The 22045-nt window shown below is 37.1% G+C and overlaps 4 protein-coding genes across 5 annotated transcripts in view; 3 read left to right on the forward strand and 1 right to left on the reverse strand.

Annotated features, from left to right (window-relative positions):
- Positions 1-22045, forward strand: part of prkar1aa (protein kinase, cAMP-dependent, regulatory, type I, alpha (tissue specific extinguisher 1) a) — a 125357-nt gene that overhangs the window by 10019 nt on the left and 93293 nt on the right. The gene's annotated exons all lie outside the window — the stretch shown is intronic.
- On the forward strand, positions 902-8003 carry rogdi (rogdi atypical leucine zipper). The gene is made up of 11 exons (XM_079876526.1): positions 902-1127; positions 1733-1804; positions 1900-1982; positions 2099-2153; positions 2371-2451; positions 2530-2625; positions 3219-3317; positions 3395-3508; positions 3625-3674; positions 3846-3972; positions 7087-8003. The coding sequence occupies exons 1-11, from the start codon at positions 1050-1052 to the stop codon at positions 7126-7128; spliced, it is 897 nt and encodes a 298-aa protein (XP_079732652.1). The 5' UTR covers positions 902-1049; the 3' UTR covers positions 7129-8003.
- Positions 8080-10066, reverse strand: smim22 (small integral membrane protein 22). Its single transcript, XM_079876539.1, has 4 exons — positions 9991-10066; positions 9283-9428; positions 9142-9209; positions 8080-9040 (listed from the first exon to the last, which is right to left on the reverse strand). Exons 2-4 carry the CDS (start codon positions 9407-9409, stop codon positions 8993-8995), a joined length of 243 nt encoding a protein of 80 aa, XP_079732665.1. The 5' UTR covers positions 9410-9428; positions 9991-10066; the 3' UTR covers positions 8080-8992.
- On the forward strand, positions 11572-22042 carry cog1 (component of oligomeric golgi complex 1). Of its 2 annotated transcripts, XM_079889218.1 has the most exons (15): positions 11572-11947; positions 12393-12637; positions 12728-12909; positions 13055-13225; positions 15271-15427; positions 15502-15712; positions 17429-18214; positions 18387-18533; positions 19127-19288; positions 19408-19532; positions 19729-19837; positions 19973-20082; positions 20431-20512; positions 20663-20707; positions 21050-21627. In XM_079889218.1, exons 1-14 carry the CDS (start codon positions 11639-11641, stop codon positions 20675-20677), a joined length of 2811 nt encoding a protein of 936 aa, XP_079745344.1. In that variant the 5' UTR covers positions 11572-11638; the 3' UTR covers positions 20678-20707; positions 21050-21627. The 2 variants fall into 2 exon arrangements, with proteins under 2 accessions (XP_079745344.1, XP_079745343.1); XM_079889217.1 differs by lacking the exon at positions 20663-20707 and having other exon boundaries at positions 21050-22042.

Here is a 22045-nt window from a genome sequence, read left to right on the forward strand (position 1 = left end):
CATGTAAATAAGTATTACACAAAATAAGTACTCCTAATCAGATTGTTACATTTGAAATACTTTTAATCAGACTAGTTTCTTTTTATTGATTACATATTATTCATACAATGGCAGTAAATCATTTGTTTTCAATTTAAATATTGCTTAGAGTACATACATTCAGAAAGTCTTCTAGTTTTGTAAAATTGCACACACAGGCCAGCCACTAGTCATGTGGCCATAATTACATGGAAAATTGAGAGGCCATATAGCATTTGACCACTGGATTTACAAAAATCATTTAACTTTTAAGAAGTGTTTTCTCAACACTATATCGAATCAACTCCTGACGAGCACATTAATATTTGAATTATCACTCAGTAAGTCATTTAACCATATTGCTATGTCTTTGGAAGGCTTTTGTGTCACAAACACATTTTTATTATAATTGTTTATTTCGATTTTAAATGTATGCAGTTTCTTCACGAACTCCAGTTTGGGAAAACCTGACGTATGTTTAATGCACTTCATGTTGTTGGGAACAAATAATGGAACATTCTCTTTCTCTTTGTATTTATATATCACCATGGTACAAGATTATCTTGTTCAATTCAATGTGATAAATAAGGTCAAAAGTAATCTAAAATTAATCAAAAACTAGTCAGATTATATTAACTAAAATGTGTAATGTAATGGATTACGTTACGAACTACAATTTTTGTCACGCCATTTGGAATCATCAACACTACACAAAAATGCAGTAAAACTAAGTGAATTTTTTTTTTTTTAAACTGCAATGCCATTACATAGTAATTATTTATTGTTTTTAATTTACAGAAATAAATATTCAAGTAGATTTTGAATAAATGGGAGATCCTCCAGGCTCCAACCAATCCTCCCCAAGCCGGAAGATTTCAAGGCTACACAAACCGGAAGTTTGGGAGAAAGGAGCGGAAAGGAGGCGGTGTCAAAAGCCTAATTGTTTATGTGTGATCCTCTAGCCCGTCACACTAAATAGCTGACTGCTCAGGTCATTTTTAACAGATTTTGGACAGCTTTATTGAATTGTAATGCTCGGAGCAGAGCTATCTTCTATGTCTGAATTAGCGAAAATGACCGCCGCGAGTCAAGCAGAGAGGACTGTGCTGGTGAGAGATTAATTTGTGTTTAAATACATGGACCAGATGCATTACAGACATGCGAAGTCGTTATGGTTTTATTATGAACAGCCATATATTCAGCTGTAGATTTCAGGTGCGTTGCAGTTGCATATGTGCATATTGCTTTACGATGCAGACTGAGATTGTTGGTGCAGTTTTGCAGCGAAGCTCCAGGGACAAAGTTTAAATGCATCCCAGTGTGAATGATTAAACAATCGAAACAGTGATTTGTTCTGCCTTATCATTGCTCTGTTCAGTTTATGTATTGATGTCGGTGTGCTGCTACTGACCACTGTATCATCTCCCAGCAATGCAACAGAATTAAAGGGATAATTCGCTCAGAAATTGTTTACAACCCTTCTGTTGTTAAAACAAATGTTAGACAGAATAGGAGCCTGAGTCACCATTGACTTTCACTGTATAGAAAAAAAAAAAGATGCAGTGAAAGTGAAGGATGACTGAGGGTTTTAGTCTCCATCATTCTGCCTAACATCTTTATTTTTGAGTTCGACAAAGGAAAGAAAGTCAAACATAATGAGGGTGAGTAAAGCATGACTTTATGGCTATGTCTTTAAGGCAAGTTGTGTTTCTAGGAGGAGGAATTTACTTGGCTGCTGAAAGAAGAGGTGCATGCGGTGCTGAAACAGCTGCAGGACATTTTGAAGGTATCTTCCGCCAAATGGCTTACGACAAATTAATTCCGTATTATTGTGCAAAGCAAAGTGCATTAATAATAGTGTTTGTGTGATTTTCCCCAAAGGAGGCTTCAAGGCGTTTTTCAATGCCATCACCAGGTCTGGAAGGACAACTGAAACAAGAGAACTTCATTCTGGGCAGCTCAACGTAAGATCCATTAAATGTGTCCACTCTGCTTGGTTAATGTTAGATTTCAAGAATACAATAATGTATGAATACAGTTTTATGGGAATGTGTACATCTGAGGATTTCTTTTTCATTAGAATGGACCAGGTTAAAGGAGTCTTGACGGTACAAGGGGAAGCTCTGACTCAGGCTGTATGTTTAACAACATCATGGAAATGAATGGCTCTGTTTTGATTCTGGTATATTAATTGGAGTTTTTAAAATGTGTGAGTCTAAATTAAATTCATCAAAAGATCAACTTGATGTCAACCAGTGGAATTGCAAAGACACTTGCAATGCAGTTTAGTTTATTATGTCAGCTCAATTGTTATTGTTATCATATAAAATGGGCAATTTTTTTTCTTTGCAGGATATTAATATCAAAGTCGCTAAAAGCAGTCAAGTCATGCATTTTGCATTCCGAGATGATAAACAGTGGAAATTGCAGCAGGTAATGTTTCTTTCTCCCTTGGTTTGATATTATTCTCTCATAAAAATAGCTGTTGAAACGCATTCTGCCTCTCCTCAGATCCAGGACGCCCGAAACCATGTGAATCAGGCCTTGCAGTTACTAAGCAGCCGTGATGAGAGTTATCACTTTAAAACTGGGGCTGAAGTCAATAAGGTTTGTTTTTCACCAGTAAAAACATCTAGCTGTTGAATTTGCATGTCACTAAATTTTGCATATTGTTGTCCAGGAACCGGATTCACAAAAATCTAGTCTTTACAATGGCACGCACTAAATAAAGGTCCTAGATCACATAATTTGTATAACTCACAACTTTCAAAACCTTTTCTTTTTTTTTTTTTTGTCTACTGAATTTATTTTCGAAAAGACGTTTCATGAGCTGAACAATCGGTATGTTGTTAAACAACAGAATGAACCACTGACGCACTGTACTTCAATCCCTCACAGCCTTGTTTTCATTCCTGTCTAAAAATATGGCACTGCCTAAAAATGTTTTTGAGAAAACAAAATATTGGTAACTTTATTCTTAAGTTTAAAAAAGACGAAAATAGCAGTTAAGAGGAATTTTATTTATTGAGTCCGGCCCCTGGTCTCCTTAATGTGGTAAACATTCTCATGAGTAAGTTTGAAGGTGTTGTGCGCTACAGGTTATTCAGGAATAGGAACATTCTTTCCTTACAAACAGTCTTAACATTTTCACTGGTATTGTATGCGAAGTACGACTGCACTTGGCATCATTTGTGTTTCAGCTCATGGATGCGATAATGCTTCAGTTGACCCGAGCCCGTAACAGACTCACGACCCCGGCCAGCATGACTCTTCCTGAGCTCGCAGCCAGTGGCCTGATGGTTCGTATGTGGATCTTCAACTATTTAAATGTGGATACTCCATGTGCTGTTATGAACATTTCTCCTGTTCTTTCTAGAAAATGTTCACACCTCCAATGCCTGGGGATGTGATGGTGAACTTCTATATCAATCTCAGCAAACTGTGTCTGACCGTGTATCAATTACATGTGCTGCAGCCTAACAGTACTAAGGTATCAAGACATCTGAAAATAAGCACTGAATATGAAAACAACTAGTTTGCATGTCTTTTACAGTCATGCTTAACATGAATGTCTGTTTTAAAATGCATCATTTTGTTTTCTGTTAGAACTTCAAATCAGCAGGAAGTTCAGTAGTGCATAATCCAGGAGCAATGTTGTAAGTGCTTATCACATTTCCTGTTTTCATGCTGTAACACCAGCAGTCAGTCTCATACAGTATCATAATTGTAATCATCAGTAATCATAACAGTGTCAGTCTGCTCTTTTTAAACAGTCTGTTTGATGAAGGTTTTCCGTCATTTTCCTCTTATTTTATTTTCTCCTCAAGCGAATACAACAACACCAAGTTCGAGGTGAGCCACATCCATAAGGTGGAGTGTGTAGTGCCATGGCTGAATGACACACTGGTGTTTTTCACCATTTCCCTGCAGCTCTGTCAGCAGCTCAAAGATAAGGTGGGTGTGGCCTGTTGATACGGTAACAAATATAATCTCACCTGCACTGTCACAATTTAAGAACATCGCATGGTAACAGAATGACATCAGATGGGTATCAGAGACACTTGGCAGTTTAGAATTGGGGCTGAACGATTATTGCAAAAAGAATAATTGTTGATAATTACCCTGATATTGTAATCACATTTGTAACAATCCTTGTAATTTTATCAAGATTAACAGTAATGGTAATAATAGCAAATAATAATATTAATAGATATATTATCATTTGCTATTATTACTATTACTGTTAAAGATTAAGAATTTTGATAGAATTACTAGGATAGTCAATGATTTTCAAGCATGTTTTTGAGTGAAATGTGTCTGGTGGTATTTCTTCAGAACTCATTTTAGTATACCAGTGAACATAAAAGTCAAACATTCAAAAGCATTTGAAAGTTTGGGGTCAGAAAAACACAGTAAAAACAGTAATATTGTGAAATATTATTACAATTTAAAATGTGTATTTAAAATACAGTGCTTAAGGTTTATTGGCAAAATGTACACTTTCAGCTGTTTGCACTGAACAAATCAAACAAAAGTAATTGAAATGGCTCAACACAAGAGATGTTTCAAATGGTTTCCCCAAATTCAACTAAAAAAATGCAACTTTTAATGACTTCTGCAGTCTCAAAATTATTCAACCCCTTCATGGCAAGCATCTTTAGTACTTACCAGAACACCCTTTTGCTGTTATGACCTGCTGCAAACGAGATGAATAACCAGACACCAGCTTCTGGCAGTGTTTCTGAGGAATCTTAGCCCATTCCTCGTGAGCAATGGCCTCCAGTTCAGTAATATTCTTGGGTTTGCGTGCTGAGACCGCCTTCTTCAAATCCCACCAGAGATTTTCTATGGGGTTCAAGTCAGGTGACTGTGATGGCCACTGTAGAATCTTCCATGACTTCTTCTGCAACCAAGCCTTAGTGGAATTTGAGGTATGCTTGGGATAATTTTCCTATTGGAAGGTCCAATGACACCCAAGCTTCAGCTTCCTCACAGACGGCATGACGTTTTCTCCTAGGATTTCCTGATACTTCAATGAATCCATCTTGCCTTCCACACGCTGCAGGTTTCCAGTGCCAGAGGATGCAGAGCAGCCCCAGAGCATCACCGAGCACCACCATGCTGAACTGTAGACAGTGTTCTTTTCAGAATATGCTTCATTCTTCTTCCTCCAGTCATACCGCTGATCCACAGGGCCAAAAAGTTCCAGTTTTGTTTCACAGAACAGAATCCCAAAACTTCTGTGGCTTATTTACATGATTTTGATCAAATTGGAGCCGAATTTTCTTGTGCTTTTGGATCAGTAGTGGTGTACGTCTTGGAGTTCTGGCATGCGTTTTGTGCGCGTCGTCCTGTACAAGCTGAAACCTGTTGCCTGTTGCCACCAAGTCTTGCTGCAGGTCTTTTGCAGTCACTCGAGGGTTTTTCTGAACCTGCCTTCTGAGAAATCTGGTTGTAGCCGTTGATAGCTTTCTTTTTCTGCCCCGTCCAGTTAGTGTAATCATGTTTCCTTTAACTTTGAACTTGCAAACTATGCTTCTAACAGGGTCTCTAGGAGCATTTAGTGCCTTCGCTATATTTTTGTATCCTGTTCATTGTTTGTGAAGGGCGATGATATCTTCTCTTTAACTTTTTGGACCATTCTTTTGACTTATGCCGAGTTCAGGTTTTGTGAGATCGCCGACAAATGCCCGAAATCATAGGCAAATCGGTGCTCATTCACATGAGTGACAATCGCGCAGTGTAAATTATCAAAGACGTGATCTGAAAGATTCGCCTGTGAGATATTTGGCATGCTAAGTATCTGGAGCTGTTGGCGATTCAAAATCCTGCTGTGTGAATGTGTTCTGACTGAAAACTACATCGGTGATGACCTACAGCCAATGAGAGAGCAAGAAACAGGACAGCAGGATGTTTGGGGAGGAGTTATAGACCAGAATATCAGTATTTTAATAGATATATTTACTATTATATCAAACCAAAACAAAGCACAAACATTTGCTTGACCAGCAGCAACAGCAGCACATTATTTATTTACCCCCAAATCTCTTTGCAGAACACACAGTCCTTGCTCCCCTCGTCTCCCCAACCATTTCCTCCTACATAATCTTTTTTTTTTTTTTCTCCTTTTCGCTGCAAATCAGCGCACAGACAATTTAGATCACAATCTTCTTGCAGGTTATCTTTTTTTAATAACAATTTCGGTCTCACGCACGCGTGATCTTGCGTTATTTCTTTAACACATCTCGCGTGTTTGGTTGTGAAACGTAGTTTGCAGACCAGACAGTTGTCAGCGATTCTTTCTTTTAAGTCACGCGGTGTGCAACCTCCTGTCGCCGATCCATCGTGCAGTGCGCACACACCAGCAACTAAATGTTACCCCATATAGTCGTGCAATGTGAAAAGAACAGTGACTACCGACTACTTTGAAAATCTTGCAGTGTGACCTCGGCATTAGACATATTTCTAACATGCAGTCAAACGTGACACTCAACAAACCTAGCTAGTTCATGTATTTTATGTGTTCTGGCTCAAGCACACCTGGTGCAACTAATGAAGCCCTTGATTAGTTGCATCAGGTGTGCTTGAGACAACACCTGGTTTGCAGATTTGTGCTGTTTTGAGGGATTCTATTCTGGGGGGTTGAATCATTTCGATTACAACTGTGTGTGTGTTTATATATAATGTAATTTTATTCCTGTGATGGTGCAACTGAATTGTCAGCAGCCAAAAGAAATGGAAATCTTTTGTAACATTAAGTCTTTTACTGAACTTTTTGATCAGTTTAATATATCCTTGCTGAACAGCAGTATTAATTGCTTTAAAAAAATCTTGCTGACCCAAAACTTTGAACAGTAGAGTAAAATGTGGCTCTGTCCAGTTAAAACTCACCGTTTGTTGTTAATGATTGGCCTGTGATTCACCATTGAAGTTGATTGATTGATTATAATGCTCAACCGGTGCAAAAAGCAAAGCAAACATTTTGACACAATGGGAGCAGATCTGAATGGAATGCTGTAATCAATACTTTAGATTATCTAATGTTCATTTCTTTCCTTTTATTTGCAGATTTCTGTCTTCTCTAGTTTCTGGAACTACAGACCATTTTAAGCTATATCTGACCAAAACTCAAGAGTGAATGATAATGAAAATGATATAATTATTATGCTTTAGGATGTTCTAGGAACAAAAAAAAATTCTGTGAACGAGTTCCATGAGATCTATTGTGGATTTACTATATGACCGATGTATTCATTTTGTGTGCTTCTTGTTCAGTATGTGTACTGCAGCAGAGATAGTTTGCGTAGTTTATGGACTGGATGCATTCATTTGAAACAGGCTCTTTAGATGAAGGTATTTAGTTTTTTGTGTTAATGCAGTATTTGTCATTGTCAGTGTTGAGTATTTGTCAGTAATATTGCCTATATTGAAGCTTACCTCATCTAATGTGTTTAGGTTTAGACAATACACAATGCTTTTGTTCTTATTTGTCACAAAGCCTGTGAAAATATTCCAGCTCATTTGTTGAGAGATCCCTTCAAACTCATTTTACCAGTGTTTATTACTTTTAATCCAGGGGCTTGTAAGTTTAACACTTGAGCATTAATCATCTAATACCAGGGACTATCATCAATGCAGCAAAGTAAAAAGCATTGAGACCATTATCATATGCTTATAAATGTGCATAAATGACCAACAGTATATTTGCCACTATGACTCAACTTGTAGAATGATTATATTAACACTAAATGATAACGTTGAAAGATGTCAGGGCTTCATATTCCATTAAAACTTCACACATTCCTGAGAATATCTTATAATCATCATTCTATGATTATGTTGATCGATATTTATCTGATAATGTTCAGGGTTTGTGATTGTTACAGAAAGGGTTTATCTGTGTTGGTAGTTCATTTACTCTACTGTCAGCCTTGTTTATTTATTGCCACATTTTTATTTATTTCATGTTAAATGCACTTAATTTGAGTCCTAATTTTTATTTCATTTCATGCATGACAATTTGAATATTGCTTAAGTAAAACCTAAGCTATTTTAATGTATATTTCACACTTAATATGGAATATTCTGTGCAATAAACATACTTTATGAACACTACCTTGCTCTTGTCCCAGTTCTCAAAAAATGATTTCGATTGAATTAACTGACCAATGCTATTGTCTAAAAGTACTTAGTATACAGGCAAATTAAAAAAAAAAATTGCTCAATGCCATTGAATTTCACTGAAATTAATCTTTTAAATAGATTTATTTTTGGTTTACAAAGTCTGCATTTTATAATAAGGTGGTACATTGTAAAAAAAAAAAAAAAAAAAATACACAAAACATTCATACTCATTTTTCCTGGTTCGTTATCATAAATAAAACATTGCTTAATCTGTTTGCCTCTTCTAAAAGCTTTTAGCAGTAAGGTAAACCATTTTCATTTTTAGATATTTTCAGAAAGTGTGTATGTTCTGTAATGATTACATTTCAGATTTAAAAGTCAAGACTAAACAAATTCACTCAAAACTCAATTCAAGGTGTTAGCTGAGTGGCTGGGATATCTGGGATAACCAGTAACAGCCAGGCTTCAGATTAAAAGATCTTTAAAAACAAGAAAATGTCAATGAAGGCTGTTTGTTAAGGGCCTGCATTCATTTCATCCAGGAATGTTGCTATAAAGTGCTTAACTAGAAAGTGGATCTGTGGATATAGGAATCTGTAATGGACAAACGCAACTTCAGTCATGTGATGTCCTGGGTAAATATTAATAGCATTTTTACACAGTTGGGAAAGGTTTGGCCTTTTATCACCCCTATAAGGAAGCATCTACCTAAAATATTTTCTTCCTCTATAAAATTACCTTTTCCAAGTATAAATAATGATTAGGTGGCATAAGTGATATAAAAAGCTATTCACATAATTGTTATTTTGTGAGTGATTTGAATGTAGTGGTTCCCATCATTTCTGGAAAATCATGGCTCCATTCCCATATTGTCGATGCCCACCTTCTGTCTTCTTGGCTTTAATGTGGAAACAGTAGCTGTTACCACAATTGTCATGACATGTATCGTTTCATGAATCTATAGATACGTAATCTGTGAGATTACAGTAGAAATCTGACCTTCTCATCGCAGCAGCAGCAACAACAGCAGCGGATGAGAACCAAAAGAACCAGCAAGAGGACCATGCCTATGAACATTTAACATTGTGTTAATGATTCTTAATTATGTATCATCATTTTTTTTTACTTAATTTAACTTGCCTATAAAGATGAAGAAAACTGCAAAGGAGGCAATGTCCCAATCTGACTGAAACATCTGCTTTGATTGTAGTCTTGAGACCACATCATTGAACTGGTTCTCAAAATCCTGTTGAATATTCTTGTCCATGACTTCGGTACGAAGATTCCTAAATGGAGGGAACGATATTAATTACATGCTGTTGCCATATACTTTGAAAACAGAAACTAAGAAAATAAAACCCAGATGCCCATAAACTAAACCAACCTGTTCAATACACAAATGTAGGCTACTCAAATGACATCCTGAATAAACAGGAAGTTGTTTTCTATAGTCTTTCGTACAAAAGAAATTAGATTAACCACAACGAGAATATAAACTATATTCTAAACTTTAGAAGAGTGTATTGTGAATTAAGACATTACAAACTAAAAGAGAAAATGACATGCTTCTAGTCACGCCATTGTTGAACTCATTCATACGTTTACTCAGTTTAAAGCGACAGATTGAGCTTTAACACTTTTATTAATCCTGGAATATTTTATCGTTCGCTTTTAAAGTAGGCAATTAATCTTACAATTACCAATATTATGAAAATCAAAGATCGCACTTCAACCTCAGGTAGATTAATCGGATATAATCTAAAATAATTGATAATCGTCCTAATTATCTTATTTCCATTTTCATAAATCGCCTTAGTGTAACTTTTCGAAGGATTCTCGATCACTCACCTGTTGTTTTGCTCTGTCGAGTTTCCGGGTTAAGGCGCTCCACCTGTCTGTCACTGCGCTGCTCATAAAGGCTGCTCAGCCTCTGAAATTATTTTGCGGAAGTGCGATGCTTGTACAAAACTACAGGGATCTAGCGCCAAAGCAGGGATCTAGCAGCCACAATAATCCACCAATACACCACTCTACCTCCAGCAACTCAAGAGCCCTTATAACCCACATTGTGATTTTTTTGTTTTGTTTTGTTTTTTTGTAACATGTAATGACATTTTCTATCGTGCATTCCCCTGGAATTGTTATGTATGCTCTAAGCATTAATACAAATAAATAATACATATATTCTACCTGAAGGGTGATTTTTTTCTGTTTATTCATTTTAATTTATATATATATATATATATATATATATATATATATATATTTGGAAACATTACTATTTTTAAAGTTTTTGAAAGAAGTTTATTCTGCTCATCAAGCCTGCATTGATCAAAAATACAGAAAAAAATGTAACATTGTGATATATTATTACAATTTAAAATAATTGGTTTTCAATTTATTATACTTTAAATTCTCATTTATTTCTGTGATGCAAAGCTGAATTTTCAGCATCATTACTCCAGTCTATCAAATGATCCTTTAGAAATCATTCTAATATGATGATTCATTATCAAAGTTGGAAACAGTTCTGCTGCTTAATATTTTTTCATAACCTGTGATACTTTTTTAGGATACTTTGATGAATAAAAAGTAAAAAAATAAATAAAAAAAATACACCAAAAATACAACAATATACACTACTGGTCAGTAATTTGGGGTCAGTCATTTTTTTCTTTCTTTTTTTTTTTGAATAAATCAATACTTTTATTCAGCAAGGATGTGTTAAATTGATAAAAAAGTGATAGTAAAGAAGATTTATATTATTAGAAAATATTTTTTTATTTTGAATAAATGCAGTTCTTTTTAACCTTTTATTCATCAAATATATTAGGCAGCAGAACTGTTTCCAACACTCATAATAAATCAGAATATTAGAATGATTTCTAAAGGATCATGTGATAGACACATGTGACACTGAAGACTGGAGTAATGATGCTGAAAATTCAACTTTGCATCACAGGAATAAATTATTTTTTAAAGTATATTCAAATAGAAAACTATTATTTTAAGTTGTAATAATATTTCACAATATTACTGTTTTTTTTTCTGTATTTTTGATCAAATAAACGCAGCCTTGATAAGCATTAGAGACTTCTTTCAAAAATATAAAAAAACGTAATGTTTCCAAACTTTTGACCTCTACTGTATGTATATATATATATATATATATATATATATGTATATATATATATATATATATATATGTATATATATATATATATATATATATATATATATACGTATATATATATATATATATATATATATACGTATATATATATATATATATATATATGTGTGTGTGTGTGTGTGTGTGTGTGTGTGTGTGTAGTTGTAGCGAAAACAACATACCATGTATGTTGTAGTACCAAACATCCACTAAAGGGGTCGCTGTCTCCCTTCATAATGACCTATGACCCCTTGTTTACGTGGAAGGAGAGCTGTTCGTGCTTCCGGGTTTTATTTCTGCAGTTCTCTGCTCAGTTTTAAAGAGATGGCTACGGTACCGGCCCAGTCTCTTCGGGTTTCAGAAATTAAAGACCCCACCGTTTTATTTGAACGGTACGGTACGGATGAGATCCGTGCGATCGAGAGGAAAGTGCGCGGAGAGATAGAGCATAAAAAGGAGGAACTTCGACAGATGGTCGGTGAACGTTACCGGGATTTGATCGATGCTGCTGACACTATCGGTGAGATGAGACAGTGCTCGGAAAGTGTCGTTCAGTCCATCCAGGACATGTACCGGTACTGTCACAAACTAAAGCAGGCGAAACACGCCCCTCAGTCCAGCGGCAAAGCAGAGGTAAAACTCTCTTTCTGGAGCACGGGGACAAAACAAACAGCATGCAGAAAATGTCACGTTTTTTGTATTTATTCTGACTTCTTTTATTCAGCTTCGCCCCTATGTTTGGGTGCTGCTTTCCTTTTCTAGTCAATCGATATGGGTCACCGTCAGATACAAATCCAATATGTCAAATATTTGTTAGAAATGTTGTACGTTATAAAAAGGTGAAATAATGAAAACTCTATTGAACTGCCACAACTGTCAAAAATAAAATCTTACAGTGTTGACACAATATCCAAGTGATATATATGGATTAGATTTTTGACAGTTGTGGCAATTCAATAGTTTTCATTCGTTCACCGAAAAAAAGACGTAACCCCAGTTTCTATCAATATATACAATAAATCCCAAAGTCAGAGTTCACTTGTTAAATGCTCATTAGCTGTATTTTTATTCCTGGCAGGGTCAGAAACAGTCCCAGGAAAAATTCTATACGATGGCGTCACAGATAAAGCTCCTCCTGGAAATCCCTGAGCGGGTCTGGAGCGCAATGGAGTCCTCGCAGTACCTGCAGGCCACTCAGCTCTACCTGCTGTGCTGTCACCTTCACAGCCAGCTACACCTGGAGGGCGGAGGGCATCAATACAGCCCCGTCCTCTCTCGCTTCCCCATCCTGGTGCGTCAGGTCGCAGCTGCAGGTCATTTCAGGTACACTGTACTACATTATAGGCTGTCAAAAAGGCATCTTTTAGATGAGTTTATTGCTCTTACCTAAAGCTAGCTGCCTTTTATTTGTAGGTCTACAATCTTATTGGACAGTAAGTCTGTGCTGCGGGGCAGGGCGGTGTCTGATCAAGCGATCGCTGAAGCGCTGGTCTCCACCATGCTCCTGGAGGACAGCTCCCCTCGACAGGCTCTTGCTGATTTCCTGCTGGCTAGGAAAGCATCCATTCAGCAACTGCTCAATCAGCCCCAGCACGGTGAATGAGCTCGATAATATGAATAACCTTTTGGCTTATGAATAGTTTAGCTTGTTCTCTTTTATTTGGTTGATTAGAATATATATCATTACATTTGCACCTGGTTGTTCTTTATACAGATGTGATGCTGCTGTCCCTCTCTTAGGTGCTGGTGTTAAAGCACAGGTTTGTTCTTTGGTGGAGCTGCTGGTCACCACTCTGTATCAGGCGTACGCTGTGTTTTATGTGCCTCCGGAGGGCCAAGTGTCCGATACCGGTTTGGGCTGTGGCCTACTTTTTACCACCTTGGAGAATGTGACCTCCAACACATCCTCTGGTGAGTTTTCCATTTTACCATTACGTTGGGATGCTTAAAGGTGAACTAAGTAACTTTTTTACCTTAACCAAACAGCTTCGGAGTCATTGGAATAGTTATATGACTTTTTTCGGATTGAATGGTGGTCTTCGCGCAGCCCCCAAGCGCCTGTGAGCCGAAAAATCACACTGGACTCAGCGTCAAAAAGTATCGCGTGATATCAGGTCTCGCGATGTAACGAATTGCTTTACGGCACTGCACATATACACAATAGGGATAGCTCACAGATGAAGTTATTAGAGGCCAGACAGACTCACGGAGGCGATTGGCATCTCACAACTTGCACTTTATTCCCAAATCGAACTCGTGTAACTGTCTGTCACCCGTTCTACCGTCCACAGCTTTACTTGATAAACAAAAGTAGGATAAGAACGAGCATCAAACTGAAATAACCCGCATACACGGGTTGTTCGAGGTGCACATACAATACAGACTGCCGACAGTTCAACGGTGCGCGCAGCTCTTAAAGGGGCTACACCTTATTTCCACTCATTACAGCTTCCATCCTACTGAACAGGTACCGGTATAGAGGGCGGAAGGGATCAGGCCGTGAGTGCAGAGACGGCTCTGCGCGAGTGGTATTTACGACAGTAACATTAAATACAAGCGACTCTAGGGGTCGCTGTTTGACAAAAACAGAAAACTGCATAGTGTGCCTTTAAGGCAGGGTTCACCAATCTCGGTCCTGGAGGGCCGCTGTCCTGCAGAGTTTAGCTCCAACCAGCTCCAACACACCTGTTTGAAAGTTTCTAGTATGCCTAGTGAGACCTTGATTAGCTGGTTCAGGTGTGTTTAATTGGGGTTGGAGCTAAACTCTGCAGGACAGCGGCCCTCCAGGACCGAGATTGGTGAACCCTGCTTTAAGGGGTCAGCAATATCAGAAATGAATGGAGCAAAAATGCCACCAAAAGAAACAAAAATTACCCCCAAATTCAAGATAAGGGGGTAAAAAATGTCCCTGCACAATAAGCTAAATCTATTACAGCTGTCTTGGTTAAAGTGAAATGTGAAAATGAATGAAAAGTGTTAATTGCGGCATTAAAATTAGATCTGCTCACGTTGCATCAGATTTCTTTTTACACATTTCTTTGCATTGACCATTATAACCAATCACACGTTTCTCTTCTGCTCGAGCTTACGAGTGCAATGGCCAATTAAAGGTGTTTAGATTGGTCTCAGATACGGAGTTTTGTTCAGTGCGCTTGCTCGCTGACTGAATTCTGAATTCTTGCAAATCCTGCTATCATCATAAATAACAGATACAATGTAATTAAGAGATTCATTTCACAGTGTAGATGTCGTGCAGAACTCGCACTAGAAGTCATAGTGGGGATGTTCTTTGCTCACGTTCTGTATTTCACTTGTTGCCAATTTAAATAACCGTTTGTTTTTCATGCTACTAAAATTACCAATGTAAAGTCTTGATTTTCTAAATGATACTTTATTTACGCAATTTATGTAAATACTTGAATGCCATCTTTGAGCAGCATTAAACAGTTTGTACAAATGAACATAAATGGTGACAGTCTATAGTATTCTGTTTGAAGTAATTGGTTAACTTTATCCCACGGTTTCACAGACAAGGTTCAAGTTAGTCCCAGACTAAAATGCATGTTTGAGCTGTTTTATCTGAAAGCCACTTGCTCTGGCATATCTTAAAATATGTCACTGCCATTGTTTTGTCTCAAGATGCACATCAGTAATGTTTTTTTCTAAGGCACGTTTATAAAAGCTGCTTAAATGTCCTAATTGAACTAAGGCCTAATCCTGGCTTAATCTAAACCCTGTCTGTGAAACCAGGCCTACGTATCTGACATAAGTCAACACAGATACATTTAATAAGTTAATAAAAATTTCCTTGGAAATCAATTACAAGGGGCCTCTTTAATGGAAAAGTAAATTTATGTCACTGTGCGATCCAGCCTGACACCTTGTTTTTTTACATTATGTGTCTTAGTCTAAATAACTTGCCTAAAAGAACCTTTTTGATGTTCTGTGAAATCCAGGGAAAGATAAGAAGGTTCTGGACAAGGAGATGAGCACAGGAAGCTGGTTTAAATACCTTCCCCCTTCAGTGATGAACTTCCAGCCTGTCCTTCGGACACTAGCGCAGCCTATACAGAGAGAGCAGCTCAGAGACACTCTGCAGCAGTGGATCGATACGTATGTCCCTCCTACAAATGTTCATTTACATTTCTCAAATGATTAGTTTTATACGCTCAATTTTCTTGTAATAGCTGTAAGGAGGATATCCGCAGTGGAGTCAGCAGCCTTCTGGTCTACGTGAAGAGTCTAAAGGGTCTGGCTGCGATTCGAGATGCCGTGTGGGAACTGCTCAGCAGCGAGTCCATCAGTCAACACTGGAGTACTGTGTGTCTGTCCCTCCTCGAACGACCTCTGGCCTTGTGGGATGACCTTTTGCAGCAGCTCTTCCTGCAGAGACTTCAGGTACTCATAACTGATTTAACCAGTTTAACTGGTCTGATGTGTTTACACCTGAAGTTAACCTATATTGGGTGATCCCAATGCAGGTATTCAGGTGAGAAAGTTTGCCGTTCTAACCACCAGTGAATAGATTTCAAGAGAAGGGTATCTGACTATATACATAATTCACCATGGCATTATGGTACTACATGTTAATAAGGCACACAAATATATAGATATAAAAATAAAAATAAACATGAAAATTTGAAAGACTGTTGCTCTAATTATTAGATTACTATTTTGATAAACTATAAATTTGTGCATTTTTTAGTTCATTGAATGAACAAGAAAAACATCTTTCCCAATGTCCAAATTAAATGCTGGATATACATTCATGATTATAATACGCTCTATATATCGTGGATAAATTGCATAAAATATTACAATATCATTATAGTAATTGTATAATATTATTAGTATTGTATTTATGTACACTAGCGTTAATTTTAGGGTCGGTAAGATTTTTTTGGTGTTTTTGAAATAAGTTTTTTGTATGCTCACCAAGGCTGCATTTATTTGATCAAAAATACAGTAAAAACAGTAATATTGTGAAAACATTATTACAATTTAAAATAACTGTTTTCTATTTGACAATATTTTAAAATGTAATTTATTCTTGTGATGTCAATGCTGAATTATCAGTATCATTACTGCAGTCTTCAGTGTCACATGATCCTTCAGAAATTATTCTAATATGATCATTTGCTGCTCAAGAAGCATTTGTTATTATTAATATTATTAATGCTTATAACAGTTGCGCTGCTTAATATTTTTGTGAAAACCGTGATACATTTATTGAACAGAAGAAACAGCATTTATTTTAAATAGAAATCTTTTGTAACTGTGAAAAAGTCTTTTCTTTTTTGGTCAATTTAAACTGTACTTACTGATTAATATTTATTTATTTATTTAAAAATAAAAAAAAATCTTATTGACCCCAGACTTTTGAACTGTAGTGTAGTGTAAAATAATCTGAAGATGTAATGTATATAAAAAATATATATATTAAAGGTGCACTTTGTAATATTTAGGAGGATCTGTTGACAGAAATGCAATATAATCATATACATAACTATGTTTTCAGTGGTGTATAAAGACATTACATAATGAACCGTTATGTTTTTATTACCTTAGAATAAGCAGTTTCTATCTACACACACTGCGGGTCCCCTTACATGAGAAGTCACCATTTTGCGCCGTCATGTTTCTACAGTAGCCCTAAACGGACAAACGCGTTTCGTGACTGTTGTTCTTCGTGCAAAGAAACTAGCTAAAGTCAGCGAATAAAACACTGACACAATGATGAACAAGTAACAATAATATTCGCAATAACTTTTCGTTGAATAATTAAGTAAACATAATTTCTTACTCTATCTTTGTAATGAAACCTCATTGCTTAACTGGCTACTCTCTGCTGTTTGCAACTTCTGTTGGATGCAATTCGCAACCTCACCACTAGATGCCGTTAAAATGTACACACTGCAGCTTTAATATACATGTTTTGCAACCCCTTTACACCTGTAATTACCACTGTCTTCTTGTGATCGAATCATCTGACATTGAATGTTAATACCATGCCTTGTCATCCAAGGTGCGGTGTCAGTTATCTCTCTAAACCTTGAGTTTATATATACAGGTAACCCGTCTCCTCCTGCACTCATGTACCCTTGATCTCTCTAGGCGATCACGCAGGAGGGCACAGAAGGGATCTCCAGCAGCTCCAGACAGTTCTTGTCTTCAGCCCTGCGGGATCTGCAGGGTCAAGCCACAGCTGGGACTTTCAGCCGCGGGGCGCAGTATGAGAGTGACGTTGCAGCTTTCCTGTGGTCCGAGTCTCAAGGCGACCTGCTCAGCGACACCGCCTGGGTGAGTGTAGCGCAACGCAGCCCGCAGCAGAAGAGCGGCCTGTCCATGAAGACCCAGGCCCTCACCCCCTGCGTTCAGACCTTCTGCTCCTCCCTGGACTCCAAGCTCAAAGCCAAACTAGATGATCTGCAGCACTACTTGCCCTCGGAGGAAAATGGCAAGGAGCCTTCAAAGACGGTCCCAGTGACGACTAGCTCTCCTATTAACCGCTTTATGGATGCTGGAGCAGTGGAGGACATTCTTAGAGAGCACTGCCTGGCATGCGTGAGGGATGTCCTCGCCAGCGTTCGTGCTGAGCTCACTAATGCCCAGAATCAGACCAGCAGCCCCAGCCATTTAAGTTCAGTGCTCTTTATGGCCAGACTATGCCAGTCAATGGGGGAACTGTGTCCTAGTCTGAAACAGTGCATCCTGGGAAAGCAGGGAGGCATGGATCCGGTGAGCAGAGGCACTCCACGACAGGGCAAGAAGTTGGGCAAAGGGAGCACAGCCAAAGCAGCGGACGTCAGCCCAGCTCAGGCTAAGTGGAGCTGTCTGAAAGAGGAACTTCTTTCCTGCAGCATGGAGGCCTATGGGATCTGGAGCTCGGCACTCACCAGGGTAAGATTATGAAGACAATACGAAACATTCTGAGGACAGGGAATCAATTCGCCAGCTTGATAATGCTTGATGATAACATTTTTATGCAGAGTACATATTTAAGGCATATATCTTTTAACATTTTAATGCTTATATTCTTCAATAAAATTGAATAATTCAAAATGCATTTCAGGCACTTGTGGGCAGCTTTGCTGCGACTCTCCATGCAGGAACTGCTGGATCCATCCTGGGTACTGCAACTAATTGGGAGGAACTTGAAATACCGGAAGAAACAGAGTCAGGCAACAGTATAATGTCCAAAATACGCCTTCCTGTGCAGGTAACAGCTACATTTCTCCTTTTATTAATATTATTATTATTATTATTATTAACATGAATACTTTAATATATACATTAAGGAGACCAAATGTGGGCTACACAATTTTTATACCTTATTGTATACTGAGTTTTCAAACTCCTCAGTGCCAAATCTGAAATATGATGATTCCCTTTTAAGGCATCACCTCTTTAAAAAAAAGTCACTTATGTTTTTTTCATGTATAGCAACCCATCTAATGAAAGATAAACAAATACAATACTTATTATGAAAGACATCAATACAAACTATTCTTGCACATAAGTGCATATTTATTTATTTGTGGCATTATTAATGTTCTTATTTTTACAGAATAGAATAATAGCAGTTAATTCTGTTATACAATTTTGTAAATGTTTTATTTAATTATTTGTTTAATTATTTCATAAAGTCCTACATTTTGTATAATACTTGCATTATATTATTTTTTGCGGACTCCCTAGCACCCCCTTGTGGCCCCCTGGATTATGTATTATTGCACAGTGTTTTATGGAATAGAAAGGATGTCTTTATATTAATTGTAAAATAATTGTTTTTCCATTTTTCTCTCTCTACAGCCATCATGGTATGTTCAGTCGTTACTCTTCCATTTGTGCCTTGAGGTCAATAGGGTTGGAGGTCACGCATTACCAAAGGTCACTCTGTTGGACATCTTGCGGAGTTGTCTTGACCAGGTGGTGAGTGAGTATGAAAGACTCACTCAGAACACACAGAGCAAGGTGAGACGATCTTATTCTTCCGTTCTTGCTTTTTAGTCACTGTTGTAATGGAATAATTCCAAAAAGCAAATGTCTGTTGTTCTGTCTCATGCCGTTCTCTCCTCCCTGTCTCTCTCTAGGATGCAGGCCTCCCCATGACCCAGAACAGAGCTTTGCAGCTGTTGTTTGACCTTCGGTATCTCAGTGCCACTCTAGGGTCCCGTCTTGAAGAGGGTAGGAGTTCCCGCTCTCACCAAGACCCAAGGTAACCTCTTCACAAGCTAGGGATGGGCACACGTTTTCAGTAGGAAGCAACAGCAATGAACTGTCATAAAAACACAATCATAGCGTGACTTGACCTTCCAACTTTAAAACAAAGCACAACCGATTACACCAAGAATAGCTTATGCCTGAACGGCAGACCTCTTACACTTTTCCTTCATTCTTGCTGTTTGTTAAAGGATCCAGCAGGTCTGTGACTCCCTGGAAAGTCACATTGATCCATTTGACCTGGATGTTTTCACTCCACATCTGAACAGCAACCTGAACCGACTCTCACAAAGGACTTCTGTAAGCATTGCCATTTATCTCCCACTAACCCCGTTTTACACATTTCAATTAGCCTGTTCTTATTTAGATTGGCATTGTGTTTGTCGTCTTTTTTGTATTGAACAGTGTTTTGTCCTAATGTTTTTTTTTTTTTAGGTGCTTTTAGGATTGTTGACTGGCACAGAGAAGCAGTTTATCTCTAGGACCAACAATATCAACTCTCAGGAACCATACAACATCCTTCCTTTGGCTAGCAGCCAGATCCGGTGAGTATAAAGCTCTTGTCTTGCCCTTCACACTGTTTAACTCATTGTTATATATATTTATGGCTAGTTAATTGCTGTCATGCTGGGGTGCTTCATTATCGTACAAGATAATAAAAATATATTTTATGTTAGAAACTTCATAAATGCATTTAGATAAGTAAAATTATACTTTACTATTTTTCAAATTGAATTTCTCATTTATACTTTGTTTTTTATTATATTTGAATGAAATTATTTTCGTTAAATATAATGATTTCATCCATTTATTTAGTTTTGAATTCATTATATTTTTAAATATTTAATTTGTGTATATTTAAATATATAATTATACATTCCTCCCCCCTCAAGGTTTGGTTTGCTGCCACTGAGTATGACAAGCTCTCGAAAGACTAATTCAGCCACACATGGAGCAGATGTCACTAGATCACTGGTAGGTTGTTTAAGCATTTGTTATGTAAAATACCTCTTCTGGTATGTTTAAAAGAAACGTGTTTATTGATGTTTATTGAAAAAAAACTTCAGTTGGTGTTTTATTTTATCATGCCTTTGCAAATGAGCCACTTTCTACCAATGCTCCCAGTTTTACGTGGCCTAGCAGAAGAGCTGCTGGATCTCGAGGCGATAGGTGACGTTATATTGCGTGGTGCTACTTCATTTTTTGCTGTGAGCTTGCAGTGCATAGTTTTGGATTTACTTGACTAGGACTTGATTCACTCTGATTGCATCAGCTGATATGCTTTGCGAATGAAACACATGGCATAGCAGCAATCAAATGCAACTGATATATTGAGCACTTGAGTTTAATACCTCTGTATCATAAGCAAACAAGCATCATGCAGTTACAGATTTCTCCACTGGCTTTAAACCTGCTAAATCTTCTGCTTGTGGTGACAATTTTTGGCTCTAAATGTGAATTTTTAATGCAATTCATATATATATATTTTTTTTTTTTTTTTTTTTTTTTTAGGTGGCTCCCTCCTCTGCTTCTGCTCCACAGGACAGTTTCCGGCCAGGAAATCTCTTCAGGCAGTTAGCAGATCAAGAAGAGGAGTCCGCAGCCCCTTCTCTCTTTAAATTAGGCTGGCTTTCTGGCATGGCCAAATAAACTTTTATAAAGTTGTTGTTTTTTTTAACCGCGTACAACACTATGTATAAATAATATTTAAAATACATTTGGAAATGTAACAACTGTGTCCTGTATTGCTTATTCTTTCAAAATCACATAATATAAAGAGAAATTGCAATCCAAAGCATTAATAAAAAGGGAGAGATTAAATGAACATTACAGTTACATCTTTGTATTTATCAAGCACATTATCTATTATTTAGTGGCTTTTGATTATTTTATTCTGATTAAATATGTGACCCTGGTCTTATGGGTATTTTTTTTTAAAAATTGAGATTTATACATCATCTGAAAGCTGAATACATAATCTTTCCATTGATGTATGGTTTGTTAGGATAGGACAATATTTGAAAATCTGGAATCTGAGGGTGCAAAAAAATCAAAACATTGAGAAAATCTCCATTAAAGTTGTCCATTTCTATTGGCGATTGTTCTGCATCCATTTTTGGCATAAAAGAAAAAACAATAATTTTGACCCATACAATGTATTGTTGGCTATTGCCACAAATATACCCGTGCGACATGACTGGTTTTGTGATCCAGGGTCACATATGTTAAGTGAATCAGAAGCACAATAAATGTAAATGTATAGTTTATCTCTATATCCTCAGTTAGTTACCTTTATTAAGATGTTGTGTATATTTAATTTAAACATTTTTTGGTTAGCATAAGAAAAAGTTAAATGGGATTTTTTTTTTTTTTTTTTTTACTTTTTAAGTAAAAAGTAATTTTTATAAAAGGGCTTTTGTATGTAGCTTTGTAATTAATTCATTTAAAATAAGAAATGTAAGCTTCTACATCACTGCGAGCACTGTTACCATGCGAGCACTGCACCAA

This window comes from Squalius cephalus, assembly GCF_949319135.1.
Source record: "Squalius cephalus genome assembly, chromosome: 1".
NCBI lineage: Eukaryota > Metazoa > Chordata > Actinopteri > Cypriniformes > Leuciscidae > Squalius > Squalius cephalus.

What these genes read in the sequence shown, in the direction of transcription:
- smim22 (XM_079876539.1), bottom strand. Translation starts at nt 9,409, where the DNA reads ATGGACAAGAATATTCAACAGGATTTTGAGAACCAGTTCAATGATGTG. An exon ending in AGTTTTCTTCATCTTTATAG is followed by an intron (nt 9,210 to 9,282) that starts GCAAGTTAAATT and finishes AAATGTTCATAG; the next exon opens with GCATGGTCCTCTTGCTGGTT. An exon ending in GCTGCTGCTGCGATGAGAAG is followed by an intron (nt 9,041 to 9,141) that starts GTCAGATTTCTA and finishes TCCACATTAAAG; the next exon opens with CCAAGAAGACAGAAGGTGGG.
- cog1 (XM_079889217.1), top strand. Translation starts at nt 11,639, where the DNA reads ATGGCTACGGTACCGGCCCAGTCTCTTCGGGTTTCAGAAATTAAAGAC. An exon ending in CTGCAGCAGTGGATCGATAC is followed by an intron (nt 15,428 to 15,501) that starts GTATGTCCCTCC and finishes TTCTTGTAATAG; the next exon opens with CTGTAAGGAGGATATCCGCA. An exon ending in AAATACGCCTTCCTGTGCAG is followed by an intron (nt 18,534 to 19,126) that starts GTAACAGCTACA and finishes CTCTCTCTACAG; the next exon opens with CCATCATGGTATGTTCAGTC.
- rogdi (XM_079876526.1), top strand. Translation starts at nt 1,050, where the DNA reads ATGCTCGGAGCAGAGCTATCTTCTATGTCTGAATTAGCGAAAATGACC. An exon ending in AGCTGCAGGACATTTTGAAG is followed by an intron (nt 1,805 to 1,899) that starts GTATCTTCCGCC and finishes TTTTCCCCAAAG; the next exon opens with GAGGCTTCAAGGCGTTTTTC. An exon ending in AACAGTGGAAATTGCAGCAG is followed by an intron (nt 2,452 to 2,529) that starts GTAATGTTTCTT and finishes GCCTCTCCTCAG; the next exon opens with ATCCAGGACGCCCGAAACCA.